This window comes from Paroedura picta, chromosome 11, assembly GCF_049243985.1.
Source record: "Paroedura picta isolate Pp20150507F chromosome 11, Ppicta_v3.0, whole genome shotgun sequence".
In the NCBI taxonomy this organism is placed as follows: Eukaryota; Metazoa; Chordata; class Lepidosauria; order Squamata; family Gekkonidae; genus Paroedura; species Paroedura picta.
Genome location: NC_135379.1, coordinates 37,468,403 through 37,496,314, shown reverse-complemented (window position 1 = coordinate 37,496,314; position 27,912 = coordinate 37,468,403). Strand labels below are relative to the sequence as shown.

Sequence of the window (27,912 nt, the reverse complement as noted above, 5' to 3'; positions counted from 1 at the left end):
GTGTATCTCAAAAGGTTACTAAAATAAACAGGTCTAAAAATGTTTAATTTATCAGCATTTTTTTTTTGCAGGTATTGGGCAGCAAGGGTCAGTTGCTTTTTAAGCTGAATGGAATTCATCGTAATCTTGCAAAGCCTGCAGGAAAATATTGTGTTGTGACATGTCGCTAGACATTTTTCCCCACATGCACTGGAGTTGCAGAGTTTAAAGGCACTGAATAAGAATGTGCAGCAACACTCTCCCTTTGTAGGATATGATCTGCACGTGGGAAATGGTATCGTGTAGGTCAGGGGTAGTCAACCTGTGGTCCTCCAGATGTCCATGGACTACAATTCCCATGAGCCCCTGTCAGCCTTTCCCAGCATTTGCTGGCAGGGGCTCATGGGAATTGTAGTCCATTAACATCTGGAGGACCACAGGTTAACTACCCCTGGTGTAGGTGATGATTAGGGTTGTAGGTCATGATTAGGGTTGGGAAAGACCACCTTCCAAAGGGCCATTTTCTTCAGGTAAACTGATCTGTCACCTGGAAATCAGTTGTAATCCCAGGAGATCTCCAGGTACCACCTGGAGGTTAGTAACCCTACTCATGATACCTTGCAAATGGTGTCAGTCAGTGTTGGTCTGGATCTAAATCTATCCAGCTCTGATGGGGAGAATTTGCTTAATGGCTGTTTGTATGCCACGGTATGCCCCTGAGTGTGTATGTGTATAGCAGCTAACCACCAGGGTATGTGGAATGCCGGAGGAGCCGAATGAGAAGGGGAGAGAAGGAGAAAAACTGTAAAACTGCCCATTCTAGTCAGCTAGGGTTTGAACTGTCAAAGAGTCAGGTTGGAGAGATCTTTTAATGCATTTTAAAGTATATAAATGAGATGTCTGTCATTCAAACTTCACTATTATCAGAAAGACTCGGGTCTGTTTCCACACTGATAATGCTGTGGACAGATGCAATCAAATGAATTTGAAATATGAAATGTTTTAGAAAACAACCATTGCTAAAACAGAGCAGTTCAAACACCACAGAACTTTTGGCATCCAACTTTTTAAACGCTTGCAACTATTACAAGAATGCAAAGTGAAGAGAAAATAAGGGGGGAAAATGTATTGCAATAAGTATACCATATCTAAAAAGCCTGGAATCACTTGTGAACTATAAGGGTATTACAAGCCACATACATATCCATGCAATGAACTTACCATACTGCTGCACATACTTCATTCACATCTTCGCAGATCGCAGTGATGTTGCAATTACTGAAGCAATAACCTTCATTTGTGCAAGTTGTTGCTTTAACGTCACAAAACCTGCAAAGTCCCCGCAGTGGTACACCATGCAGCATCTTAGTTGCATGCCCTTCAGCTGAAAACAAGAAAAACATGATGCATTAATTAATAAAACACTCTTAAGACATTGATCCTGTATATAATACATGAAAGCAAATTTCATGGGACTATAAATGGAAGATCTTCAAGACGGTGAAGACCAGAGGACATCATACAAACAAATCTAATATTAGCGTGTTTTAATCACCAAAAGCTGAGGAAGTCATATAACTGTTTACATTGTCAAATTCCGCACCACTGTCATTAAGATACGCAGTACCTTTTAAGACTAAATAACCATTTCTATTTTATAAGGCTTTAGCTTGTCCCACAGTATTTTGAATCCAATAGAATTTTAAATCTTTTTTAAAAAATCGTATACATTTTTTAAAATTCAAATGCCTTAACTTTTTTTTACTGGTATGCTTTTTGAATAATTTTCAACAGTACATCTGTGCTATATGTTGTACATTACTGAACCTGAATGTCTTGTATAGAATCATAGAATTATAGAGTTGGAAGGGGCCATACAGGCCATCTAGTTCAACCCCCTGCTCAACGCCGAAAGCATCCTAAAGCATTGTATTTTTGACTAGCAGTACCAATGGTTATACTGGACTAAGTGACTGCAAATAAATACCTTTGAATCACCAATGGCTAACTAAATCAAGCATTCCGATTAGTTCAACTGGAAACTTTAATGTCTTGTGACGCATTACAGATTAACACTGTGACATAACCTATCTCAGAGCACAGATTGTCTGATATATATTGGGTTACTTACTTAATTTACAGCCTGCCTGTCATTCTCTTCAATGGGAACCCAAAGCAGCTCATATCATTTCCTCTCTTCCATTTTATCCTAACAACCACCCTTTTAAGGAGGTTAGGCTGAACCAAGACTACTCAAAACTTCCATGGCAGAGTAAGGATTCCAACCTGGATCTCCCAATTCCTAGACCAGCCTTTCTCAGCAGGGATTTCATGAAACCCTGGGGTTTCTTGATGGTCCCAGAAGGGTTTCACTGATTGGGTGGGAATGAATGATTTTTGAATATATTTTTCATTAAACAATTATTGGGTGATATGACCATATATGGTTGTCCACCTGCATCCCCACCCAAAATGGCCAATGATGGGCCTAAGAGGGTCATGGAAATCCTTACTGGCTGAAGCTCATTGCATCTGGTAGCAACTGGAGTCCAAAGAGGTATGTACTCTCATTTTAACTTAACTGAACTGGGGAGGTGGCAAGGGGTGACTGAGCAGCAGATGTCTCCCCAGCCCTTTTACAAACCCAGTGGAGTAGACCACTGGGCCATTTCTAGCATTGGGGGCGGGGGCGTGATGTCACACCTGGTAGGAATGTCTGAGTGATGTAACTTCTGGTGACGTGGCAGGGAGGTGTGGCCTGTTGACCACTTCCATGGCTTCAAAGCCTGAAGAATGTTTCAGAAGTTTCTCAACAATAAAAAGTTTGAGAAAGGCTGTCCTAGACTGATACTCTAACCACTTCACAACAGTGATGAAATGGATCCTAGACTATAAAATGGTTAATCTTTAAGGGACCTTCTGCTAAGAAAGACAAATTATGCAGCCTTATATTAATCCAATTTTAAACAAAATTCATAAACTTTTACATTTCACTTACATTTTGTACAGAAGAGTTCTAATTCTATATGTCATGCCTACAGATTTACATAAATTATGCATATAATAATTTCATTACCCACCAGTTTTATATATGCACTTAGTGATCAGATATTATTCAACAATATGAAAAAGTGAACTATTTGGTCCAAACAACAAGCCAGTTAAATCCAAATTAAATAGATAGGAATATAGCGCATGTAAAGAAAGAAAGATGATCAAAAAGACTTTGCAATCAATGGACTTAGAATGGAAAACTCTGCTTATGATTGCACAGTCACTTGAAACAATCTTATGCTAGTCCAAATCTAACAAAATAACTGAATGACTGAAAAAGAACTATGCCTCAGAATAGACTGAATGATTGGGGAAAAAACTATTTTAAACTGCAATTCATTCATTAGAGACTTCACAATTAACACAAAATCCAGAAAACCTATATTGTTAAATTATGGAAACTATCTTTAACCGCTTCTAGCAGAGCGGATTAAATAAAACGGTAAGGGCCCCGAGGGCGGGTCCTGTCCGGGATGAGGAAGGGTGCCAATAGGCCCCTTCCCTCAGACTGACAATTGAAGGGGGCTAATCGGTAGGGTCCTCTGATTGTCAGTCCGGTGGCAAGGGACCAATTGCGAGCCGTGCACAGCGCGGCTCACAATTGGTTCCTCGCCGCCGGACTGATCCTCCCCCTTTCCAGTCCCCGCACATTCGGCCACCCTCCCCACCGCCATTATCTGCCTCGCCTTCCCGACGGCAGGTTGCAGCCTTGCCGCGCACCTTCCCGGCAGCGGAGGCAGCGGAGCTGGTGGCAGAGCCGCCAGCGCCCACCCCACCCACACACAGACCTGCTTGGACTCCAGCCCCCCTCGCCTCCTGCTCCACCACCTACATTTCCTCCAGGTAGGCTGCGCCGAGGGGGGGGGGCAGGACGAGCCGCTAGAGCCCACTGTATTTAGAGTACAGCGGGCTTATTTTCTAGTTTACTATAAATTGAAAATGTTTGATAAGGTTATACAAAGTTTCTACAGCATCATATCTATCACATGGAATGCCATGTGATATTATTGATTATTGATTTGATGATTGCCCTTTTCTGGCAACAATCTCGTAATTAACAGCATGTCAAAACCCATACATACATAGTTTTAAAAACAAAGCAGTTAATTTCTTATTTTAAATCTATAAAATATTCCGAACATCCCTCTAAGTAAAATTTTCTAGGTTGAGTTTAATGTCCAGTTCACCAGACTTCATTGTTGGGAGGAGGGGAAGAAGAGAGGACAGAGGCCTGTCCTAGTTATTGTGTGCTTGCATTGGGCTCAACCATATCCCTGGTGGAAGAGCTCTGTCTTACTGCCCCTTTGGAACTTTGGTAGCCCCGATAGGGCCTGGGTCCCTACCGGCAGCTCATTTCACCAGGCTGGTACCAGAGTCAGAAAGACCATGGTTCTGATTGACGCCAAACACACTTCCTTGGAGTCAAGGACCATCAGCTGGCCGGAATTTGCTGATCTTAGCATTCTTTGGTCGACATATTCAGAGAGGCAGGCCCTCAGATACACAGGGTGAGGGAAGGCATTTCTTTTGGCTCCTGCCTCCCTAAGTAGCCGGTGAGAAAACCCATACTGCAGATGTCCTTCACTCCAGAGAGAACTGCTGCTTTAAGGACCAGTGTTCTTCTGCCTTAATGAGGTTCATGGAAGAAACTACCTTTGTAAATAGCTTTGGAACTTAAGAGAAAAAGGCCTCTCTATGTAAACATCCAACACATGTTTACATAACAGACCAAGAATGTAACTTAACAGCAGAGTTCAGCATAATGATTCAGTCAATCAGCAGTACTCCTTTTTATTTTGAAGCAGCTGTTGGAAGAAGGAATTTCCTCTTTCTAAAGAGTTCTGACATTCCTTAGGGTCTAACACACCAGCACACACATAAGCCCACCCCGACCATCCAAACACGTACCAAATTAAGACAGGTGACACAGGAACACTGCATTATGAACAATCATAGATTTTCTACCTACATGGAAAGGAGAGGTGTTTTCAGTAGAGAATTTGCAGGTGGAAGGGAAAAGTTCAATCCTTCCTTTGCCTACTAATCTTTCCTTGAAGATACCCACAGGCAAATTTAGCCCATTTTAGTTCATTTTCCCTCTGCCAACCAGAAATAATCTCTCTGGGAAAAACACAGATTCATGGGATCACATCTGTAGAGGAGAATCCTTGAAGGAACCACCACTTCCTCGTTTCATCTATTAATTAATGCCCATTAATTAAAGGACTCCTAACCACTACACCATAATATGAATATGTCTTCATATTAGCTCAGCAAACTGATTTAGAAGCAAACATTTGTCAGAACAACATATATAGCTTTGCTCAGAAGTCACACACAAGTATTTTAAACTAATTCAATAGGGGGTACAAATACGATTTTTTAATGATCCAATTGAAAGTCCACACTTTTCCCCTGAAACCTCATAAGCAAAATGATAAAAGTCCTGCCAGACTTTGCTCATACTTGTTTTTACCTCACTTTGGATTTCCTTTAGATACTGCGAGTCAACACTAGGCTATCTGTATTTGACCTTACTGCCCCTTCTTTTTCATACGTTTTCTGCATCTGAGTCAAAAGGAGGCAGCCTCCCATCATGCTTTGATCCCTTCCCCTTTTCAATTTTTTTTCTTTTGCAAAATGGTGCCTGCTTGCACCTGATTCCAGCTTACTGTGCCCTCGATCACATTCCCCAGCTTCCCCCCAAAGTATACTGGATGTGATTTAAAAAAATAAACATAGATTATCACATTACAATGTTGCTGTAATGTAACAAAGATGACTACTGCTATTTTTTTATACTTCGAGACAATGTAATACAACACAATCCCTTGGCACAAAGGACTCAAAATGGCGGCTGGGGAAAAAAACAAAACAAAAGCATTTCTCCACTGGGCAGTCCCAAATTAGATTCCAATGAAATGGCTGTAAGCAGGAATTCCTTAACTGTATGGTAAGTGAGAGGGCAATTCGGGTCTGTGCCTGGAAAAGTAGATTTTAGTGTGGAAACTGATGGAAAAGTTGGCACTTTAAGAAGGCAAATCCAAACAATATCATTGGTGTTAGAACTGTCTCAGTGATCTTTCTTGAATAATTCTGCAGCAGCATGCCAGCAGTGAAAAACTTGGTACCACAAGAAAGCATTTTGATTTGCAATTTGTATATGCCACTTGCATACGAAGCTTTACAAATGAAATGTGCCCTACATTTTTGTGTCTTTGTTTTCTGGTAACACCACACAGAAGATCTGGATTCAGAATGAAGTAGGCATGCATGACAAGGTTGCACTAGCAACTAACTAAACCTAGTGCATACACAGACAGTTCTTACGCTCTGGAAGAATATTGCTAAGATTCTCAAATCAGAAAGTTTTGTAATAGGAAGGAACACATCCTTCAGCAGAAAAAAAAGCTCAAAAATACCACAAAATTTATCACAGTACCCAAGGGGAAGTTGAATCATCTCTCTGGAAATTGGCGTATTTCCTGCTTCGTCTGTGTTCCCTTTCCCTCCAAGTTACAAGTGTCCATATCATACCAGAAAAGGAAAGACTGTGGCTTAATGGCAGGGGTAGTCAAACTGCGGCCCTCCAGATGTCCATGGACTACAATTCCCAGGAGCAAATGCTGGCAGGGGCTCCTGGGAATTGTAGTCCATGGACATCTGGAGGGCTGCAGTTTGACTACCCCTGCTTAATGGTAAAGCATCCACTTTGCATGCAGAAGATGCTAGCCTCAGTCCCAGGCAACTCCAGTTAAAATGATCAAGGAGGAAACATGAAATGAGAGGCTGCTCAAAATAGACCTTGACAGAGCAATCTGATTCACAGCAGCCCTGCACAGACAACCCATCCATGAGTTGATCCAACAAGCAGTGAGGAAGAGCAGACATGCTGGTCCCACATTGCCTCTGCGCAGCTGTCAAGTAATCTGCTTAATGTAAAAGTACACAGATGTACATGTCCCCTCCTCTGTGATGAGCAATGTTCAGGAAGCAGCATCACTGATCACACGGATATCTGGCAATCACAGGGAGGTAGGGGTGTAGTTAGCACCTGGTGCCTGCTCTCCCTCCCCATGCCACCACTTTGGGTGTGAAGCAGGCCCCTGTGTGAAGCAGGACACTCGAGACCCTGAGCCTTCAGGGAGGGCGGTATATAAATACAATAAATAAAAATATGATCCAGCCTCCTTTTGAGGCACAGTAGCCTTATTTTTAATCAGCAAAAACTGTAATAAAGAAAATATTCTCTTACTAAAATATTCCAGATTCCTATCCTCTGCATCAGTAGGGCCAGGTCAAGTATCTCTGATTTTCCCAATGTGTCAAACATGTAGTATACCATGCAGCTTCAAAGTAAGCTATGATAGACACACAAATATACCTTGCCCTGGTCCTTAAAAAAATCCTACTTGAACTTAGCTGAATTTTCATTTTTAGTTTACTAATTTCAGTGTAACCTAGAATACAATTAGGATTGAAGATGTATCATACAATGTCTACTTTCTGAAGGGGCAAAAATAAGCAAATGTGTCCCATAATGTTTACCAGCCGATACACTTAACCTAAAGAAATGTAACCTTTGCACGGGTTACAACTGGCTGGAATGAGTTCAAAAGTTCCATTCTGCTATTGGCACAGCCTCCTCCACTGGAAAAGGTGCATTACACTACTGAAAGGATCCTTTTGTTGGAACTTTTCAATCCAACCCAGTTTCTCTGGCTTGCCATTTACAATGGGCTACTGAAGGAATTCCCATGTGAGAGGGACATTATGGAGGACCAGCTTGCTTCTGGATATCTAGAAGCAGAAGAAGAAGAGTTGGTTCTTATATGCTGCTTTTCTCTACCAGAAGGAGTCGCAAAGCGGTTTACAATCCCCTTTCCTGTCTTCTCCCCACCCTGTGAGGTAGGTGAGGCTGAGAGAGCCCTAATACTACTGCTTGATCAGAACACCTTTATCAGTGCCATGGGGAGCCCAAGGTCACCCAGCTGGCTGCACATGGGAGAATGCAGAATCGAACCTGGCATGCCAGATTAGAAGTCCACACTCCTAACCACTACACCAAACTGGCTCTCCTAACCACTACACCAAACTGGAGACTCACCTGACCTCGATTAGGGCCAGGGCATTTTCGGTCTTGGCCCAGACCTGGTGGAATGAGCCTTTGAATCAAACTCGGGTTGCCAGATTAGAAATTGGTGCTCCTAACCACTACACCAAACTGGCTCTAATCACTTAGTCTGTGTGACTCTTCACTTTTGGGCATAATATGCTGGTCACCAAGACAGACACTTTCAGTTTTGTTACCTCTGTTGCAGAATACACCCCCCCCCCCCACCAATCACAGTCGCTCACTTTTTACAATACAATACAAAACCTTTATTATACAGGCCTCTCAATATTTTATTTCAATCTCTCATTCTTAATCTACACTGTTGGAGTTTCTATGTGTTTTGCTGGCTTTTATTTTTTATTTTTAAGGTGATGTTTTAATCTGTAATTGTGATTTTTATGCTGATAAGATGTTTTGTTTTACTAGAGAATATTGTAATTGTATGCCACTAACCTAAGCTTTTGTGATGTAAAAAAACCCATTGAGTAAATATATGGTATATAAAATGTAGGGGGTATGTTGACACAAAGCACTTTCTTTGCTCATAAGGTAAAGTGAATATAAGAATTTCTTCCAATCATAGTGCAAAATTAATCAGCTTTAAATAACGCTTATGATATAAAACAAAGACAGGAAGTTCAAAGCCAGAGATGATAGGTTTCTTATATGTTTCGTTTCACTCACAAGCTCACACCAAGACACATTGAAGATGAGATGTCAGCCTTAACTTTGAATTTCCTGTCTTTTGTTGCAACCATGAAGTTAAATATGAATTTATGCTTCATTTCCGGTCTGGTGCTCTTTAAAGGTCATGAAAGGTCATAACATGCATATGATCTTTCTGAGCTGAAATAGTTTGTCACTTATCTTTGCAGCCACTTGAGAAAGCTGTATTGCACACAAACATATTATGCGGCAACCATTTGCCAGAGTCAAGCGCTTTTGAAAGGAAGACAATTAAAACTGCTAAATAGATATATTGTGATTGGGGGCTACCATGACAAAGTTCCTCGATGAAGATAAGATTTATGGGAAATTTCCTAAAACGGTGGTATTACACTTAACTAGTATTCAGGATTGGAGTTCTGTAATGGAATTTAGAAAGGAATCTCTTCCCATTAATAGATTCAGAAAAAAGTAATTTATACAGATGAAGAATTGAATGTTCCAAGGAACTAAACGTTTTTTTTCAACCTTGTTTTTAAATTCCTGTATTTGAGAATGCCTCCAACACCGAAACAAAAACTCAATGATTTGAAGTCAGCACCAGTTCTTCTAAACTGGTCTGCTGACTAAAGAGGCCCTCCACAGAAGCCATTGTTTGTGAATTATCTTGGTCCTGAAAAAACAACAGATTACAAAATGGAAACATCTTCTCTATCAGGTTCCACAAGCATCCCTCAATACGTTTTTGGGACTTAAAGCTAAATGTACCCTTCCAAGAATAAGACTATTTCCTGACAAAGGTAGTCTCTTAAACCCTTTGAGACAAGCTTTCTTTTTTATAATTTAGATTTGGGGGGGGGGGGGCTAAGCCACAAGCTCTAAAACAGCTTCAAGTTTTAAAAACAAAAACAAAAATCCCAGCGAGAACATGACAATATCCAAAGTTCAGGCCCTTGCAGCTTCAAGAGACCACAGCTTTGAAAGTTACTATTCTGAAGAATCACAACAAGACGAGAAGCCAGGAAAGAAAATTATGCTTGGGGCGATAACAGCATTTCACAGAAATAAACTGTAAGCAGAATTTTGCTGAGACTGCTGATCATGGAAACTGCCTTTAACAGGAGATGGGGGACGGGGGAAGTTAGGTACAAATGACATTCCAGCATTCTAAATAAACCTGTTGCACTAGCATGAACTAGGGATGGGGACTTCGGCTCAGTCACCAAGGCAATCACCAAAGCCCAAGACTGCGCTTAGAGGGCCAGCACTACGGCGTAGAGAGGAGGGGCACCCCTCCTCTCCTCGCTGTGGCGCTGGCCTCCTACGCACCGCCTAGGGCAGGGGTAGTCAAACTGTTGCCCTCCAGATACCTGGCAGGGGCTCACGGGAATTGTAGTCCATGGACATCTGGAGGGCCGCAGTTAGACTATCCCTGGCCTAGGGCATCCGTGGTTGCCAAGGCGGCTGAGCTGAAGTGCACATCCCTAGCTGTGAACCCACTGCATTCAGGCTTAAGTAGATATCATCTCCAAACTCTGATCTTGGTCATCAGCAGAGACAGCGTAGGCAATCACTGAAAGCCCTGGAGGTTCACAATTGTTCTTGCTAGAGTTTTTAAAAAATGCACGAATAAATGCCTCTGTATCCAAGACCAAAATTGACTTGTGACAGGAAGTCAAATGGTAAACGCTTAGGATATTTTCAAGGTGGCAAACCAAGAAATTGAGACATCTGTCTTGGGGAAAAGGGAGAAACACTTGCATTAGAAAAATTATAGTGAAACAAATGTCAGCTCTCAAATATGTCACTAGTACACTGTGAATCCTTTTATGCAATGAAGATCCATGCTTTTTTTGTTATGAGCACAGTGAACTTCAATCTAAGTAATTCTTACTATCAATGTTAAGGTCTAGAGCTCAAACACACACTAGCAATTTTGAAACTGGAGTCTCAGTACAAATAAATTAAACCCAAATAAATTAAATCAAACTCATGCTTCAGCTTAAGAGGGTGGAGATGCTTGTGCCTTCCTTATTGACCTCAATGCTTTTTTGGCCAGATGTTTTTCCAAATCATTGAAATTATTTTTTGCTTCACTCTTAGTCTCATTTTGGGGCTCTATATTTTTCTTTTGGCCTTCTGGCACTGATGTGGTAAACACCGCCATTGAAGCTGCTACTGCAACTTTCTCCTTCTTCTGTTATTTGTGTTTCTTGTGCTTTTTATCTCTGTTATGCTTCTTTTTCTTCTTGCCACTCTCTTCCTAATCAAAGTCCCTGACAGATGAGGGGCCTCGTGTAGGACTCTTGGCCTTCTTTGCTGGAGACCATTGAGCAAAGGGTGATCAAAACCGAGCAGGAGATGCAGGGGCTAGATGTTTCTTGGTGGGTGGCTTGGGTGATCCTAATGCAGATCTGGATGAAGATCCCCTTCTTGCAGAATGTGTGGAAGGCTTTTTGACTTCTTGAGTTCTGGGTCCTTGACGTTCTCTTTATAGGCCTGATGCTTGGAGACCGCTGCCATGGAGGCAAATATGAAAGTGGGGAACTGCAAAAGATTCACAGCTGCTGCCTGGGCCTTACAAGGTAGGACAACTGCATCATCCTCAGCCTTAAAGAGAGGACAGTAAAGCTAGGCTTCTCCTTACCACCAGGCAAGCCACCATGGAAGACATATCTTTAAACAGCCCGTGGCGCCACGGGCGCCACGGACTAAATAATTCGTTAAGCCCCCTAGAGGTGGACTTTGTCCGTGATGAGGAAGGGTCCGGGTTGGACCCTTCCTCACGACAGACAATCGCGAAGTGCCTGCCGATTGGTCCCTCCGATTCCCAGCCTGAGCAACTGCGAGCCGCGCGCAGCGCGGCTCGCAGTTGCTCCCGGACTGACGCGGCGAGAGGCGCGAAGCGCCTCTCGCCGCGTCAGACCGCCGCCCGAGGGAACCCCCAGCAGTCGCGCGAAGCGCGGCTGCTGGGGGTTCCCTCCCTGCCGGTCTGACGCGCCTTCTCCCCTTTCAAAACCCCTTTTTATAAAGGGGCTTTGAAACTAGTCTCCTATAATGCTCTGTGCTTGGGCTTCAGTAAGCTTGAAGAAGAGCCAAGCATATCCAGATATTTGCCACTACCCCGGTGACTTGTCCTGCCTGCCTTCTTAATTGCTGACTCCAGTGCAGCCAGTGTTCCTCTCCAGAGCTGTAAGAGCCCAGCCAAACCATCTCTGTGCAGGGGTCAGTCCACCCGCCACAACCTGAAGCTCCATGCCATCTACCCCCTCCTTCCAATCTTTTGGCAAGTGAGAAGCAGGAGTAGTAAAACTGCGACAGGGTTGCTAAGTGGAGAGGATTTAGTTTGATTTTGGAATAGCATACATATCCCCACATTTTTTTTCTTGTATGGTCAGACTTCTACAGGAGGATGCAACAGATGCTTGACATCTGGGCCATCAAAAACTTGATTTTCATTACTATAGGGTTACAAGTTGACATTACTTAAAAATAGAATACACTTGCTGTTGAAAACTCAAACAATTCCTGGAAAACATGCTTTCCAGATGTTTAGATCCATGCTGGGGAGAGGGCATTGGCTTCTTATATTTGGCTGCCCTTGTCAGAGTACTGATTAGTCAATGCTTATTTGTACTGTGGTAGTTTTCATAATTATGTCTTCAAATAATTCCAGCTTACATTTATGAGTCCAGTGTCCTCATGAATGATTCTATGTACCTGTACTCAAAATTATCATTCATACTTAGCTTATTAAAATGTAAATTTCTCATCACACTATTTCGCTCCCTTATATATTTGGGAAACAGCCTCCCGGGAGATGTCCAGGGCCCTGTCTGTCCAAGTCCACCCTGATTGCCCCTCCCCCTCCAGCTCCCACCCTCCCTCATTGCCTGCTAGAAGCCTTGTGGCTGCAGACTCCATTGTTGCCCACGAAGAGAGAGGCAGTGACAGGGGGCTTTGTGGCCCGCAGGTACACTCCTGTTGGGAGGGAGGTGGGGGGGGGAGTTTGGAGCCTTTCTGCAAAGCCCTGTTGCCACTGACAGGGGGATGCTTTCCACTCCCTTTAGCCCAGAAAGCACTCTCGCCATGCGAGAGCTCTTGCGAGGCTAAAGGGAGCCTCCTGCAGCAGTGCCGCTGCCACACGGGGGGGGACACTTTCCTCTCCCTTTAGCCTGGAAACCACTCATGCTGCGGCAAGAGCACTTGCCAGGCCAAAGGGAGCCTCCCGCAGCAGCGCCACTGGTGTGTGTGTGTGTGGGGGGGTTACACTCCCTTTAGCCCACTTTGCCATGGCCAACCTCTGCCGCCCCCTCCTGCCTGCCGCCCCTTTCAAAGCCCATTTTTAAAATGGGCTTTGATACTAGTTAACATATAATGTGGTAACTGGACTATCAACCAAAGCCCAGTCAAATTTTCCTTTTGGGAATAGTCTTTAAAAATTCATAATAAGCAACTAGGATATGCAGATGAACTGTAGCTCTCTAGCTAATCATACATAGATCACTTGTCCCTTAAATCCTGAGTGAATTGCCTTCTTCCACTTTCATTTGTGGAAAAGCCAACATATACTGCCAATGTACTGTTATATGCAGTATTAGTAATTTCACTTCCACTTCCTTGAGGGTAGCAACATTGGAGTATGCCTACAAAGTGAGGTGTTCAACACTGTTGAATTCATAGCAGTCTTATCTGAAGTATGAACCCATAAAGTTAGTTTTCCAAAGCAGAACTGTACTTGGCCAAAAATAAAGCAGTTTCCATCCAACTTTGCTGTTGCCTTTATAAGTAAATATCCCCACAGGCAACCAGACTGCCACACATAAAATATACTTAGAAATTAGATGTTTCTCTTTTATTCTCCTGTACCCAATTTTTTTTTTTTTGCTTCCATTCTACCCTTATATAGCACACCAACATTTAAGTTGCTGGATTCAGTAAGGACCATATCTTTTGGGAAGCAACTGTTCAAAGGTTTCATCACATGACCAACTCATAACTCAATAAAGAATTGCACATGTTTTTAATGGGGTTTGAACCACAATAGACTCGAGAAGTAGCGGCGTGATGAAGCGGACATGGTTTCAGAGTCCACAAGTCTGTAACACTAAACCAGCTATGGAAGTGACAAATATTCCAAACTCTTCTCTCTTCTGAATCAGGATGACTAATAGGAACAAGGCACCCTACAGGGAGACATACATACTGAACTTGTTGTGCCCAGCAGGATTCTGTGTCAAAAAATGCTCAGATCATCCCAGCCACTCGGGATCCATCTTGAATATTGGGCTCCCACTGGTTGGAAAGGACCCACAAGTGGATTAGATCCTGACTTATCATGGGTCAAATCAGTGGCACGGCCAGTAATTTTAAGGGTTTCTATTAAAATAAGAAAACGCCCAGGAAAGGCCGCAGGAAGAACAAGCAAAATAAGAATAGATGTAGCAAAAACTGCATACTAGAGTTAAAAAAGGGTTGTTAGGCAGAAAAATTAAAGGCCTTTTAAATGATATCCCAGAACAGAAGAAAAAAAATCTGGAATATTAAAATGAGGACTTTAATTACCTGAAAGAAAAACAACATTGAGACTATTTTCAGATTTTGTAAACAAACTGGAGTTTGTCGGTGGTGAAAACTTCCTGGTTTGAGGAAATAAAACCACCACTAGTCGTAACTTCCAGATCTGGGCACTTCAAATACTGAAAGATGTTCCTTACATAGGGACAAAGGTTCTAAATCAAGATTAAGCTATGGTTAGAACTTCCGTTTGTAGCTAACAAACAAATCCTGCATTGTTACTGTCTCCAAATTCAGACATCACAATTACAAGTCTTGGCTATTAGCAAGAGAAAGAGAGCATACAAGCCCAGAGTAAAGCCATGACTTTTTCAGGTAGTAGTAAAGCAAGTTATAATGCCAATAAAGGTATTCTGATTTGACTTGTAAAGAAAGTTCATTTTCATAATGTACAAACCATGATACCTGAATACAGACTCGTGTGAATCCGTATTACAAAAGAAACAAAAATGAATCTTGAAACATTTATAGCTAAATAAAATTGTGTGCATCTTAAGTGCTATCAAATCACTTCTGACTTATGGTGACCCTATGAATTAATGACCTCCAAGGTGTTCTATCATTGACAGCCTTGCTCAGGTCTTAAAGACTGAGGGTTTTTTTAATTCACTCTATCCCATCTCACTTTAGATTGCTCTTTTCCTGCTACATTCAACTTTTCCTTGCACTATTGCCTGTCCCAGTGATTCTTGTCTTCTCAAACTAAAATTATATTTTGAGCTGCCTTCAGAATACAAAATATTGAATAAAAAAATGAACCTAATTATAAAATATTTAGATGTTTCCAGAGTAATATTGTTATGTTATGTATGGTGTTAGATAGATTGGGTTAGATATAACCATTTAACAGAAATCGTAACAATAAAAAACAGCAGATACAAGTCTAAAACTACTTTTTCAAAAACAAAATATGTAATAAAACTCTCCAAATGTTAAACTCTCCAGTGCAAACGTCATGTTAAGATACTCCATGCAATGAGAACTTTGGCATTATTTTTTTCTCTTTAGATTATCTCAGATTATCTACCCTGCCTTTCTACACATTTTCCCCTTCATACAAGTCTTTCTTTCTCCATTTTGTCTGGTTTTTAAACTATGTTGTCTGTCCCTTAGTTGGAACTGTAATACCGTTTCTGGTGTGCCGTTCTGCTAAGCTGTACAAACCCATTGTTTTTCAGCAATGAATCTTGTGGAGTTGATTTTGGTCCAGGTTCTAAATCTGTACATGTCCCATAGGCCCCATGCTCATTAGCTATCCCTGTCCCAGCAACAATGAATTATTCTACTCTCTGAAAAACTGCTCTGTCTTCCTATTATATATTCACTTTCTGCCCAAAGGTGAAGACAGATTTTTACGTAAAGGTAAAGGTATCCCCTCTGTGCAAGCACCGGGTCATGTCTGATGCCCTCTAGTGTTTTCTTGGCAGACTCAGTACGGGGTGGTTTGCCAGTGCCTTTCCCAGTCATTACCATTTACCCCCCAGCAAGCTGGGTATTCATTTTACCGACCTCGGAAGGATGGAAGGCTGGTTTTATAATAAAACAAGCCTTTAGATCACACTTCAAGTTCTCAACATACAGGACATTAAAAGGTCCGAATTAAGGTAGGTCAGTATTATTTTTTATTATAAAACCAAACTGGCTCTCCTGAATGAATTTGCATGGGTGACAAAACAATCAGCATGCCCTAGTAGGACCAAACCCCGCTCTTATTTGGTATTATGCAGACACCAGCAGAAAGATAGCAGCAGCCCCCTGAAACAGCTGTTGGGCCAAACAAATCATGGTACTGATTCACCAGACAAAAAGTAAGAAGAAATAGATCTGAAGATGACTCCTATATCTAAAACTCAAGTGCTTTCAGATCTAAATATAGCTCAGATTTAAACCTGATTCTCAAGAATAACAAACAGTTAAGCCATGCTGCTAACGAGCCCCCTGAAAGGATGTTTTAGATGTTTGCGGGCTACAAAGTTTTGCATTTGAGAAATTTAAAAAATGTGTGCCTTCCTGTGGAATGCTGGCTTTTGGCATGAACTGAAACATAGGAGGCTTACATTCCCTTCCCTCTTAAATTTCCTAAGTCCTTTCTGTTTACATTTTAAATTAATTAATGTTGTGTTTGTGGAAAGGTTCCAGGTGATAGCTACAGATATTCACCAGGCACGTGAAGGAGGAGGAAAAATTTTTGATCACTCACAGAGTAGCTCCTGTCCAAGAATAGTGTCCAACGCCTTTCACAAGACACAGTTAAAGGTGTTGCTCAGGTTTTAATGGCTGCAAAATACCTATCATTAGAACCAGAATGGTAGGTGTTTGAGGCCATTAAAGCTAAAGGTATCCCCTGTGCAAGCACCGAGTCATGTCTGACCCTTGGGGTGACACCCTCTAGCGTTTTCTTGGCAGACTCAATACACGGTGGTTTGCCATTCCCTTCCCCAGTCATTACCGTTTTACCCCCCAGCAAGCTGGGTACTCATTTTACCAACCTCAGAAGGATGGAAGGCTGAGTCAGCCTTGAGCCGGCTGCTGGGATCGAACTCCCAGCCTCATGGTCAGAGCTTCAGACAGCACTGAGGCCATTACCTAGTAGTAAAACTGTGCAATTTTGCTTTCAGACACTGTAGATTTACAAGCACACTTTACCATAGAGATCAATTCCCCTAGAGGAAATGGCAGCTGTGAAGAGAGGACTATGGCATTACATCCCTGCTGAGCCCCTTCTCTTCCCTGACTTTGCCCCCAAATCTCTAGGAATTTTCCAAGCTGCCACTGGAAACCCTACCTATGAAGAATCTGGCGGCCAAAACATAGTGCCTCGTGCAGGTCTTTAAATCATATGTTGTGACGGCATCCTTTAAGATCCTTTTGCTTGCTAAGCAATGGGCAATTACAGTTACAGGAGTAGGTATTTCAAGTCTAAACACATGCTGCTACTATGGGTGGGTGAAGATCAACCTGGGAAACTATCATCAGGTTTCAGCATCTTCCAGAGGTAGAGCTGCCATCCCTCAGTTGGGGCGTGGGGATTCTCTGGTTTGGTGTCTGTCCCCCGTCCCGCTTCAGGGGTTTGAGAAACTGATGGTAATCCCCCCCCCTAAAAAACAGGCAAGAAGCCTGGGGGGGGGGACATGGCCTGGAGGTGACTTAGCAGCTGCAGGGAAGGTCTGGAGGAGAGAAGTCTGAAGAAAGCAATGTTTCTACATGTCAGTGACACACTCTGGTTTGGGGGGGAACCCTATGGTAAAATACTAATTCTACCATAGAGTTTTTCCAAAAAGCAGAGTGCCCCCCCCCACATCACCAACACCCCTACATCATGCCCAGGTAACACAGAAACATCACTGTTTTCAGGCTTTTCCCCTCCAGACCCTCCTCACTCTTGTAAGATTTCCCCCTCCCCCTCCGGTGGGTCCAACGGACCCGGCAATCCTCCCCAGTGGTCCCTGGAATACCACAACAAAATGGTTACAACTAGTGCCCTGTTTAATTAATAGCTGATTAATAGCTCTCCCATAAGCAAAAGCAAAATTACTAGGCTTGGCTAATTGTCTAAGCTGTTTCAAAAGTGCAAAGTTGCAGCAACTTCTGTGCACCTCAGGTATGTTTAAATGGACTAGACAAGGCAGGGAAAACACTATAATTACAGTAGTTTCTTCAATGCAGCTTTAAAAGGGGGGGATCATATCTACCCCTTAAACAGTGATACGTCCTATAATAAAGTACTTTATTACTGTAAATTTTATCAGTTTGCAAAACTTGTTAACAAGTATGAGAGCTCAAGATCTGATCTTAGTCCAAATACTTCCCAAACAGCAACAATTTATGAAAACACTAGTTAATTGAATGTCTTCTGAAAGGAGATTTTAAAATGCAGATTTCTTGATTTATATTCATCAGATAAAATCGGAAGTATCTTATTTTTCTTTTCTTCTGTCTCTTGTCTTATCTTTTTCTTTGTTTCTATGTTATATTTCAAAATATTCAAGTTCAAAAACTTTCATAAAAGTTTTTTCACCATAATAATGCAATCTTGCTACCTCTTAATTAATAAATTCTAAAAACCAAAATAAACTGAAACAGCCCAGTCACTATAGAAAGCTTTCTCAACCAGGGTTTTATGAAACACTAGGGTTTTGTGATGGCTCGGGAAGGGTTCCCAAATGAGTGGAATTTTATATGTATTAATGGGTGATATGACCATATATGGTCACGTTGAACCACTCACCACTTCCCAAACTGGCCAGTAATGGGCCTGGGGGGAGGGGGGCCCTGGGTGGGCATGTACACATGTACACAGCTCTGCTTCCCAACCATAATCTGCACGATCACACAACTTCTGGGGTTTCTTGACGTCTGAAAAATGTTTCAGGGGGTTCTCAACAATAATAAAAGTTGAGAAAGGCTGCACTGTGGTATGCATGTATTTGCCTACTTCCTATTTGTAGCCAATTCAGTCTTGATTTACTTGTGAAAAACACTCTCCACTGTGTTCTGTACTTGATCCTACAATGGAATATCAAAAAGACACGTCCAAAACAATCTTGCTACAAGTACTGAGAAATATTTTTACTAGAGTATCCTCAGCAACTTATGTACAGATTCAAGCAGATTTTCTGCTGCAATGCAGATCAGCAAATAGTGAATCCAGAGCAATGACCCATCCAAGTTTTTGAGCTTGCAGGCATCTTGGAATTCTGACACAGGGTAGTGGCCGCATCCACAAAATGTCAGTGAGTGCAAAACCTGGTCTTGTTTTCAGCTTCTGTACAAGTATCACCTTGATGGATCAAATTGACTGAACAAACCTTACAACCAACCTTGTCTTGTGGCAGAAGCATAGAATGATTACACCATGTCAGGAAGTAACACAACTCCCCTGCACTTCAGAACTCAGTGTTGTTATACTGTTTTTCTAAAGCAACAGTCAAAAATTATTAATTAGTGTATATGACCTAAAATGGAAACCAGAAATAAGATGAAACATTCCTTATGTGTCCTTAATACTAAACATCAGAAAAACAGTATTAGAAACAGTTCTTCTTAGCCATCCTATCTCTAGGTGACACCATCAGTTCTACATAAATAAAAACATCAACTTCCTGCATGCATACCTTCCAACAGCAAATCCACCCAAAAGATGCTCTGATGGATTTTGTTTCCAATATCACTGATAGTCTAGACCAGGGGTAGTCAAACTGCGGCCCTCCAGATGTCCATGGACTACATTCCCAGGAGCCCCTGCCAGCGTTCGCTATGTTTTCAGCTCACTCAGGCCAACTGAAGATTCTTACCAAGGCTGAAGTAACACATTGGCTTACACAGTTTTAATATGCTATGTGTCAATTCACAATATATACCTGCGCCAAACTCAAAAGGCACTTCCTACCATCATCAGTCATAAGCACTTTCTTCCAGGAATTGCTAGAATCTGTTACCAAAGGATATCTTCTGATCTGGGCAGACAACATAGAGAATGCCTCCACAGACTCTTCTATGGAGATGGGGAGAAGTAACTCTTCATCCTGAGGAAACATCCTGAAAACTAAAAATAGCTGATTTGGCAGATGCAAGGTGGGAGTGTTGAGGGAACTTTTTGACACCTTTGAGCCAGCTACTGAGTGAAAGTTCCTCCTTAACCATCACAATATACATACACGGCTGAATTATCATGCTTCTAAAATAGCATTACATGCCTCCCACTCCCTTGAGCAGGGAAAATTTCCCCTACTACCATCACTATATTCCTTTGGGGGCAAACACTTCAGCAGGCAACCAATCCCCAAAGAGTAACCTTGGCTGTGTTCAAAATAAGCATGTCTACTTTCACTTAATTCCATCTGCAAATTCTGTCCTTCTTGCATGGTTCTGCTACTTCTACCAGACTCATTTTTGAGCAACGGAGTTTGAACCACCCCTGTATATTAATTACCCATTCAGGAAACTTTTGTAGCCATGAAAAGATGAAATCTCTTGACTCATACCTGGCACCTCTTTACGCCTAAATTAAAGCAATCCTATTCACAATAATTCAAGACAAAACATGCCTTTCCAAGAATGTTGTTTTAATTAACTGAATCAGAACAAACTATTGTATGTTCACTAGAGCTTTGAATAAATGTTAAGTAAATTGTAAGTAAAAGCACTAGCACAGCAATTTTAATCTAAATAACCAAAATATTATCAAGGTTACTCAAAATAATACCATTAACCACTTGGCCCATGAAAAGTGAATCCTAATATTTCATTGCCACTGCCATTTCATTTTAAGAAAAAAGGAAGAGTTTACTTATTTAAACCCCATTTTTCTTCCCATGATGACCTGAAGTGACCTTCAGGTCAAAAACCATGAAAAAATGCAATGAGAAATAGAAGAACTGGAGAAGGTGAGAAGACTTCAAAAAGGAAAGTAGGTCTTCCTCTCTCTCCCTTTTTCTCTCAGAACAACTACATCTTGAACTTATGTTCTGGGCCTACCAGTCCCCAATGAGAGCCAGCTACATATAGTGGTTAGGAGTGCAGACTTCTAACCTGGTCCGCCAGGTTTGATTCCCCTCTCCTCCACATGTAGCTAGCTGGATGACCTTGAGCTCTTCTCAGCCTGCTGCTCATAGGATGCTGTCCTGCATGGTTGCAGGGAATGGCATTTACAGATGAGGGGTGCAATGAACCTCTGCTGAGGCCTGGTCAGCACCGGTGCCATATCTGCACACACACACACACACACCTGAAGCAGTTGTGCTTTGGCCCATGGAGGGAGCTCTTCCACCAGTTTCTTCCACATGCTGAGGACCTAGTCTTGCCACTGAGCAAGCAAATGGCAGCTGGGCCTGCCTCTCCCATGGAACATCCAGCAGCCTTCCACTGTAGACAATAGCTACCTCATGGGGTGGGGGCAGTACTAGAGATCTATTAGTTAAGACTGGGAGGCCTTGGCTGGGGTGGCCACTGTCCCATAGGGGGGGCATGGCTTACCAACAATCTTTAGCTTGAACACCTAGCATCACCCTACCATGGTTTGCTTGGTGCCCTTGGCCAGAGGCAGCTGCTACCATATGGGCATCTCCAGCTTATCAGGTTTGGCTTGGTCTGGGTCCCAGTGTGCACATGGCCTTGGACCTGGGCAGCAGCCCACTTTCCACAGGCAGGGGGGGTTAATTCAGCCAGTCCCCTTCCATGGTGGCTTGGGGGAGCTCGCAATACCCAGTCGCTTCACGTTTTTACCCTGGAGACCACTGGTGGAGAAAGTGGCAGGGGGAGGTGTTTGCCCCACCTCCAGGGAGCACAGGAGCATCTTCCCAGTACTGCACCACTGTCTCTCCAGTCCTCTGTGCCCACCTGCCCATGGGGCAGTGAGGGCCTGCCAACTAGCTGTTGTCCTTTATAAGATTTATATCTTCAGTACTTGACAGAACTTGGCACACAAAGGCTGGCCTGACAAAGTCATATTTATGTCAGATCCAGCCCTTGTAACAAATGAGTCTGACACCTCTGTGTTAAAGTCTACTCATAACTTCCTAAAATAAGTTTTAGTTTTTTTCCACCCAATTCTTAATATGGTGCATCAGGATTGGGGCTGGGGGGAAGCAGTGGGAAGAGCGTTAAGTGCTTTGAAAACTATTATATGTAACCTATTAGGGCTAATAGATGTCAGGGTAAATAAAAACCAGAGAAAGTTGAACATGTTATTAAAAAGGTCACCACATTTCATTTAATGATTATTATACTACTTTCCCAAAACATTGGCCAGCACCCAAACAGCAGCATGCTGAAAAGAGAAGATTCTATTGCCTACAAGTTTAAAAGTTAGCCATTTTGCTTGTCAACTACAGTTTTGTTTGGTTTTGTTTTTTTACCATGTTGATTTGCACCGGGGGATCTCCCAGCACTCAGAAACCAAGATCAGCAAACACAAAGGGTAGAAGTAGAAAAGATGTTGGGATAAGAAACTGCAATGTACAACACACACACACACACACACACACACAAAGGATGCAGCTTTTTTGACACCTCTAACTGCTTTTGGTCACTGACAAAACAAACAAATTTATTGTATTATAAGGTTATGCTACATGTTATAATATAAGGTATAAATATTGCATTATCACATGCACAGAATGTGAATAGACTTTATTCCACAACATTTAGCATTTATACCTAGACTTGCAACTATTTGCAGGATTAAGATTTAAAATGATAGAAAGGATCCATGACTATGATCTAAGCCAAGCACTTTTTTGCATTGCTCATATAAAGATAATTTTTAAAATCATAACTTAACAACTTTAACATTTTAGCTGCAAACTTAATTATTAATGGTTAGTATCAGTATAGGCTATAGGTATTTTGAAGTGTATATCTTTAATACATAATTATCTTTTTCAGCAGTTTCAGCAGTCAAGAAGAATACAGAAATGTTAGTTTTATGTGTGTTTGGGGTTGGTTGTATTCATAACCGTAAAGAAAAGTCATGCTAAAAAAGAATAAGGTAGGCACTGCGTATTATCACTACAAATTCATCCAAGTATTTGTTATGGACAACATAAACTGAGACAAAAGGTCTCTGCCCACCAGAGCTTACAATTTAAATATCTACAGTGGAAGGAAGCTAAAGGATAAGAGGAATGAGGCATGAATATTCTGAAATGCAGTTACACATTCTTAGGTTTGAAGTGGATTTTGAAGAGGGATCTACGGGACAAAGAAATGGCATGAAGTGAATATCTTAAAGAGAGAAAATTCCAGGGATAAAGGAGACAGGGAAGTACCATTTAAGGAATCAAGAGACTTATGGGCAGCTGCTACAATTTTAGGCTAAAACTATTTTCCAGCAGCCTGTTTTTTCAAACTGTGCATAATCTCATAGCAAAATCTTAGTACTAACTGAACAAATCTACACATGCTGAGATTCACAACAGGTAGAAAACTATCCCACGCTGCCTCACCCCCATGCAGTGACAACTGTTAAAACTATGAACTGACTTTAAGAAAGTTCTCATTTGTTCACAGCACTCACAACCAGCACATCTGTAGGCAGTAAAAAGAGTTCATCAAGTCTGCATTTGAAGCAACGTGCAGAGATGTGCATTAAAAGAATGCAGAAATCCCCACAGAATCAAAACAGAACGCAAAGACAGAACATACAGACTCACAAATTATTATTATTAATAATATTATTATCACCAGCCTAAAAGGCAACATTGATTTCCGCAACACACCACACAGTTTTCTTAAGAAGTAGGTGGCAGTCGGTCCACCCCAAAACACCCAAGCCTCACAAGACATTTTATTAGGACCGGTCCACATGTTCTGTAACCGCTGGTCGACAATAAAAGTATTATATGGCTTTTCTCATCCGTTTTTTTTTTTTTTTTTTTTTTGAAGCCAGCTTCACCCCATGGCTGACACTTATCAGTTTGGGAGCTTCACAGGCTTCCACGCCCCAAAAGTGTGGGAAGACACCCGTGCAAGTCCGATTTGCAGATGCTAACAAACAACAGGCCCTAAACCCCTTGAACTCGCACCGCTTAAAGGAAGGGGGGTCTTCTCTCCAGCACTGCTCGGTCATGGTTGCAAAAATTAAGGGAACTGTGAAGTGCTGGAATCTCGGGTCTCTTGGGGGGGGGGGGTGTTGTTGGATTTAGCCTCAAAAGCCACCAGAGCACGACCTGGTTCCTCCCCCCACTGCCCAGCATCCCAGCCCCTCGCCCTGGGCCAGGTGGGCAGCAGCAGCTGCAGAGGAAGGGAGGGCGGGAGCGCCAGCTGCGCCCAGGTTTCCCCTTCGCAACGACGCGCGCCCCAAGCCGCCCACTGGAGCGCCGAAGCCTCTTCCGCGGAGCAACCCGCCTTGAGAGCTGGGCGGCGTGCCCCGCTCCGTCGGGGGAACTTTCTCCGGGCAGAAACAGCGCCCGAGCTGAACTGGGGGAGGTCGGGGGGGCTTACCTGTAACCCGGCTCAACGGGTGAGCGGTGCTGTTGAGGAGAGCCCACAGCAAAGCGTGCTTGGGCAGCCAGCTCATGGCAAGTCCGCCGGGCTGCCCCGCTCAGGCACCTGGAGCAAGGAGGAGGACGGGGGGGGGGGGGGGGCGCAAAGTCCTCGGGGGGCAAATGGGGGGGGGCACAGGGAGCGCGCGAGAGGCCCCGGCGGAGGCTGCAGCTCGGCAGAGGCTGCTGCTGTTGCTGCTGGTGGTGCTGGGAGCGCGCGTGACTCAGTCCCCTCCGCGGCAGCCCTGCCCGAGGGGGAAACAGGAAATCTTAAAAAGTTCCCAAACAGCTGGGCAGGACTTTCTTAACTCTTACCGGAGTTCCTTCTCGGCTGGCTGGCTGGCTGGCTGCTCGGCCCGCCCTCCTCCTCCCCCTCCCCCCTTCTCGGCTTCAACAGGAAACCTTCGTCGGCTCCGTGTCAATCACGGGCCTTGGGCCAACCCCCCCCGCCCCCGGCTCAGGTCCCTCGCGCGCCCGCCCGCCTGCGGCAACACAATGCGGAGGATGCAGAAGGACCTGCCTCCGTTGGGCGAGGGCGCGACGCGAGGTGGGGCGCTTCCCACGTTACGTGCGGGCGGGCGCGGGAGTGAGACGTGCTTTTGCTGGACGCGAAATCCGCTCCCGTCGAGGCCTTGCAGGGCTTCTTCTCGGGCTCGGACCCTCGTCCACCCACTTCAGTCTTCGCTGGAATGGCTGGATTGCATGCGTGGGCCTTTGACCTCAGAGGTGGGCCCGGACACGGGGAGTGAGCTGAGCTCGTGGTTAGGGCCCCAGCATGGCACAAGAAGGGCCCAGACTGAACCAACCCCACCCACCCCCAAAACACCAACTTAAGCAACCCATGGGTCTTCCCACCAGTATGGTCTAATGCTCAGATTCAAGTGGGTAGCCGTGTTGGTCTGAAGTAGCACAATAAAGTCCGAGTCCAATAGCTCCTTTAAGACCAACAAAGATTTATTCAAGGCTTGAGCTTTCGAGTGCAAGCATAGTGCTTGCACTCGAAAGCTCACGCCTTGAATAAATCTTTTTTGGTCTTAAAGGTGCCACTGGACCCTGATTTTATTGCCCTAATGGTCAGTTTCAGTTTCAACTGGCAGGATCCCAGGGGAAGGGGCTGGCCGGGCATTGGTCAATATCATTGTAATCTACAATCCTGCCTCCCTCCTTGACAGCTACAGACCCTGGGTGCTTTGGAGGGCAGGGCTATAAGGTTATAGCCCATCTTGCTCCCCACTCCCCAGACTCCACCCTCCCCAGGCACTATCCCAAATATCCAGGAATTTCAAACCCCGGGTTTGGCAGCCCTAGGTGTATGTATGTGATAGATATTACCCGAATGAGGAACGTTGCCTTAATGCTGTATCCAGGTCAGCATTGTCCTGGCTGACTATCAACTATCCAGAACCCAGGCAAAGCTATTTCACATCACCTACTGAAGATGCCAAGGACTGATTAGAGACCTTTTTCATGTACCATTAGATGCTTAGACAAAGAGCCATGGCCCCAGTGATGCTCAGTGGGTTTTTTTTTTTTTGCAGAGCATACCATGGGCCTGGTTTGAGCTGCTTTCAAACTGCTTGGGCCTGTGTAAATAATATCAAAATGAAACAAAATATGAGACACATTTCAAATGTACACCACTAAATGTACGTGCAGTAAATGTACTTTGCGGTTTTTAGGTGCAGTTTATAAACTGGTTTAAATTATTTCTTAGGTTGCCAGTCTGTAGGAATGCAGATAAAATAGTAGTGGACACATAATCTAGTTTTCTGAGCATTGCTTCTTTCAGTTTTTTTAAGGAGCATGTTTCTAATCTGTAGAACTACAGATAAATGCTTGAAATAGTTCAGCACTTGATACAATCTCCAAAACTATAGAATAAACTGAATAAAATGTCTAGTTATTGAGGCTGGACTTCAGTGGTCCTGCCCCTCTAATGACTGACCAAGCCCAATAATTCTGCATTTTTTAGTTGTGAACACTCTCAAGCAGGCCTCAGGAGAAGTAGCATACAAATAGATAATACAAAAGCAAAAACATACAGTGCTTATAACTTAATATGTTTGCAGAATGTAATGGGGTTAGAGCTAACTGGGCCCTGTGTGAAAACGCTCTAACTTTTCACAGAAAAAAACAGAAAAGCAAACTGAACCTACCATATGGTAGTCATTTTATTGATGGCTCTTAATAATCATCAGAAATAAACTTGGGGGAATGGTGTGTCTGTTGAACTACTTTTTAGTTCAGCCCATTACAATCATTTCAGTAATTATACCACCAAGACAACTGTATATTGTATAGAATCATGCCCTTCCCATCCACCTAAGCGTTATATTTGCACCAGCATTCATGCCATAAGTACTAGAATTGGTGGGCATTGCTCCAAAAATCAGGAACAAACAACTTGAGGCTTCTTTAGGTAGCCATTATTTAGAAGCTGGCCATAATGAAAACGATATCAAGGTCACTAATTTGGGTTCAACAGCTCCGCTTTAGCAGACTGAAGATTAAGACTCAACTGCAAAAAGAACCATTTTTAAATCACAAGCTGCAGACATTATCGCCTTCTGGTTGAAATTCAGTTTGGGACCTTGGATGTTTTTTAATAAATGGTTTCTTGTATTGACTGGTTTATCTTTTTTGTATTAATGGACTGTCCCTTTAAAAGTCTATACAAGCATCTTGCTTTAAGAAACAGCCCTCCCTGCGTGGTTTACATATGACTGCCTGTTTGCTTTCTATTTAAATTGGTATTGTAAATTGGTATTTACAATATGCAAATTGGTACTGTAGTTTAAACAGCAGGAGCAATTGTCACTGCGCGGATGGAGACAACGAGAACATTTGCCAATTCGATCTCATTTTGTCCATTTGGGAGGTTTGTAACATCTTTTGGAGATGAATTTAGAGTCATTAGTGATATATGCATCTTCTCTATTACTTTAGACTTTTTGTGAATGGTGTAATATTCATTATCTTTTTTTTTCATTTCGATGCAGATTGTACTATGCATTGACGAAGTATACTGAAACAAAGACAACTCACCGGGACCTGTTTGTTAAATATTGTGTTGTGAAAATTCTGTTGAACTTTGGTACTCCCCAATCAGGAGGTTATTTCATTAAACTGTTAATTGAGCCTGCACGGATTCATTTGTTCACCTGTCCAAGTACTAACCAGCAGGGCAGGCACTGCTTAGCACTGAGGTCTGATGAGATCAGGCCAGCCCCCCTCCCTCAAACTGGGCCTACTGAATGAACTGGAGTTTGTGACAAAGGAATCCAGCCTAGTCATCCCCTTTATTTCTCCACTATCATCAACATTTTAGTTCTTTGTTTTCCTGCAGGTTGTTCCTTCCAATATGCTAAGAACATACTTTTAATACTAACCCCCATCATTGTTTATATATTGTTAGTATGAAATAAAATGCTCAAGAGGAATCAAAGGTACCTTCACCATAAAAACTACATGTTATTGCAGGCCTCTGGAGAAGTAGTATATTAATGTTTTAAATAAAAGTCAATTTTAGATGGATTT

The 27,912-nt window shown here is 42.9% G+C and overlaps 1 protein-coding gene and 1 long non-coding RNA gene across 3 annotated transcripts in view; one reads left to right on the top strand and one right to left on the bottom strand.

Annotated features, from left to right (window-relative positions):
• The window catches only part of TGFBR2 (transforming growth factor beta receptor 2), a 55,675-nt gene extending 30,929 nt beyond the window's left edge, over positions 1 to 24,746 (bottom strand). Inside the window, exons 1-2 of one of the 2 annotated variants that reach the window (XM_077302551.1) lie at positions 24,691 to 24,746; positions 1,201 to 1,363 (exon numbers count right to left, since the gene is read on the bottom strand). In XM_077302551.1, the coding sequence (XP_077158666.1) occupies positions 1,201 to 1,343 (143 nt within the window). In that variant the 5' untranslated portion in view covers positions 1,344 to 1,363; positions 24,691 to 24,746. Of the gene's footprint in view, positions 1 to 1,200; positions 1,364 to 24,334; positions 24,665 to 24,690 lie in introns of those variants that run through there. The other variant, XM_077302550.1, reaches the window with a different exon arrangement.
• A 106-nt stretch (positions 24,747 to 24,852) lies between these two features.
• Positions 24,853 to 27,513, top strand: LOC143820908 (uncharacterized). Its single transcript, XR_013225595.1, has 2 exons — positions 24,853 to 25,101; positions 27,375 to 27,513. It is a non-coding gene; the product is annotated as an uncharacterized LOC143820908 (long non-coding RNA).
• The last annotated feature ends 399 nt before the right edge of the window (positions 27,514 to 27,912 follow it).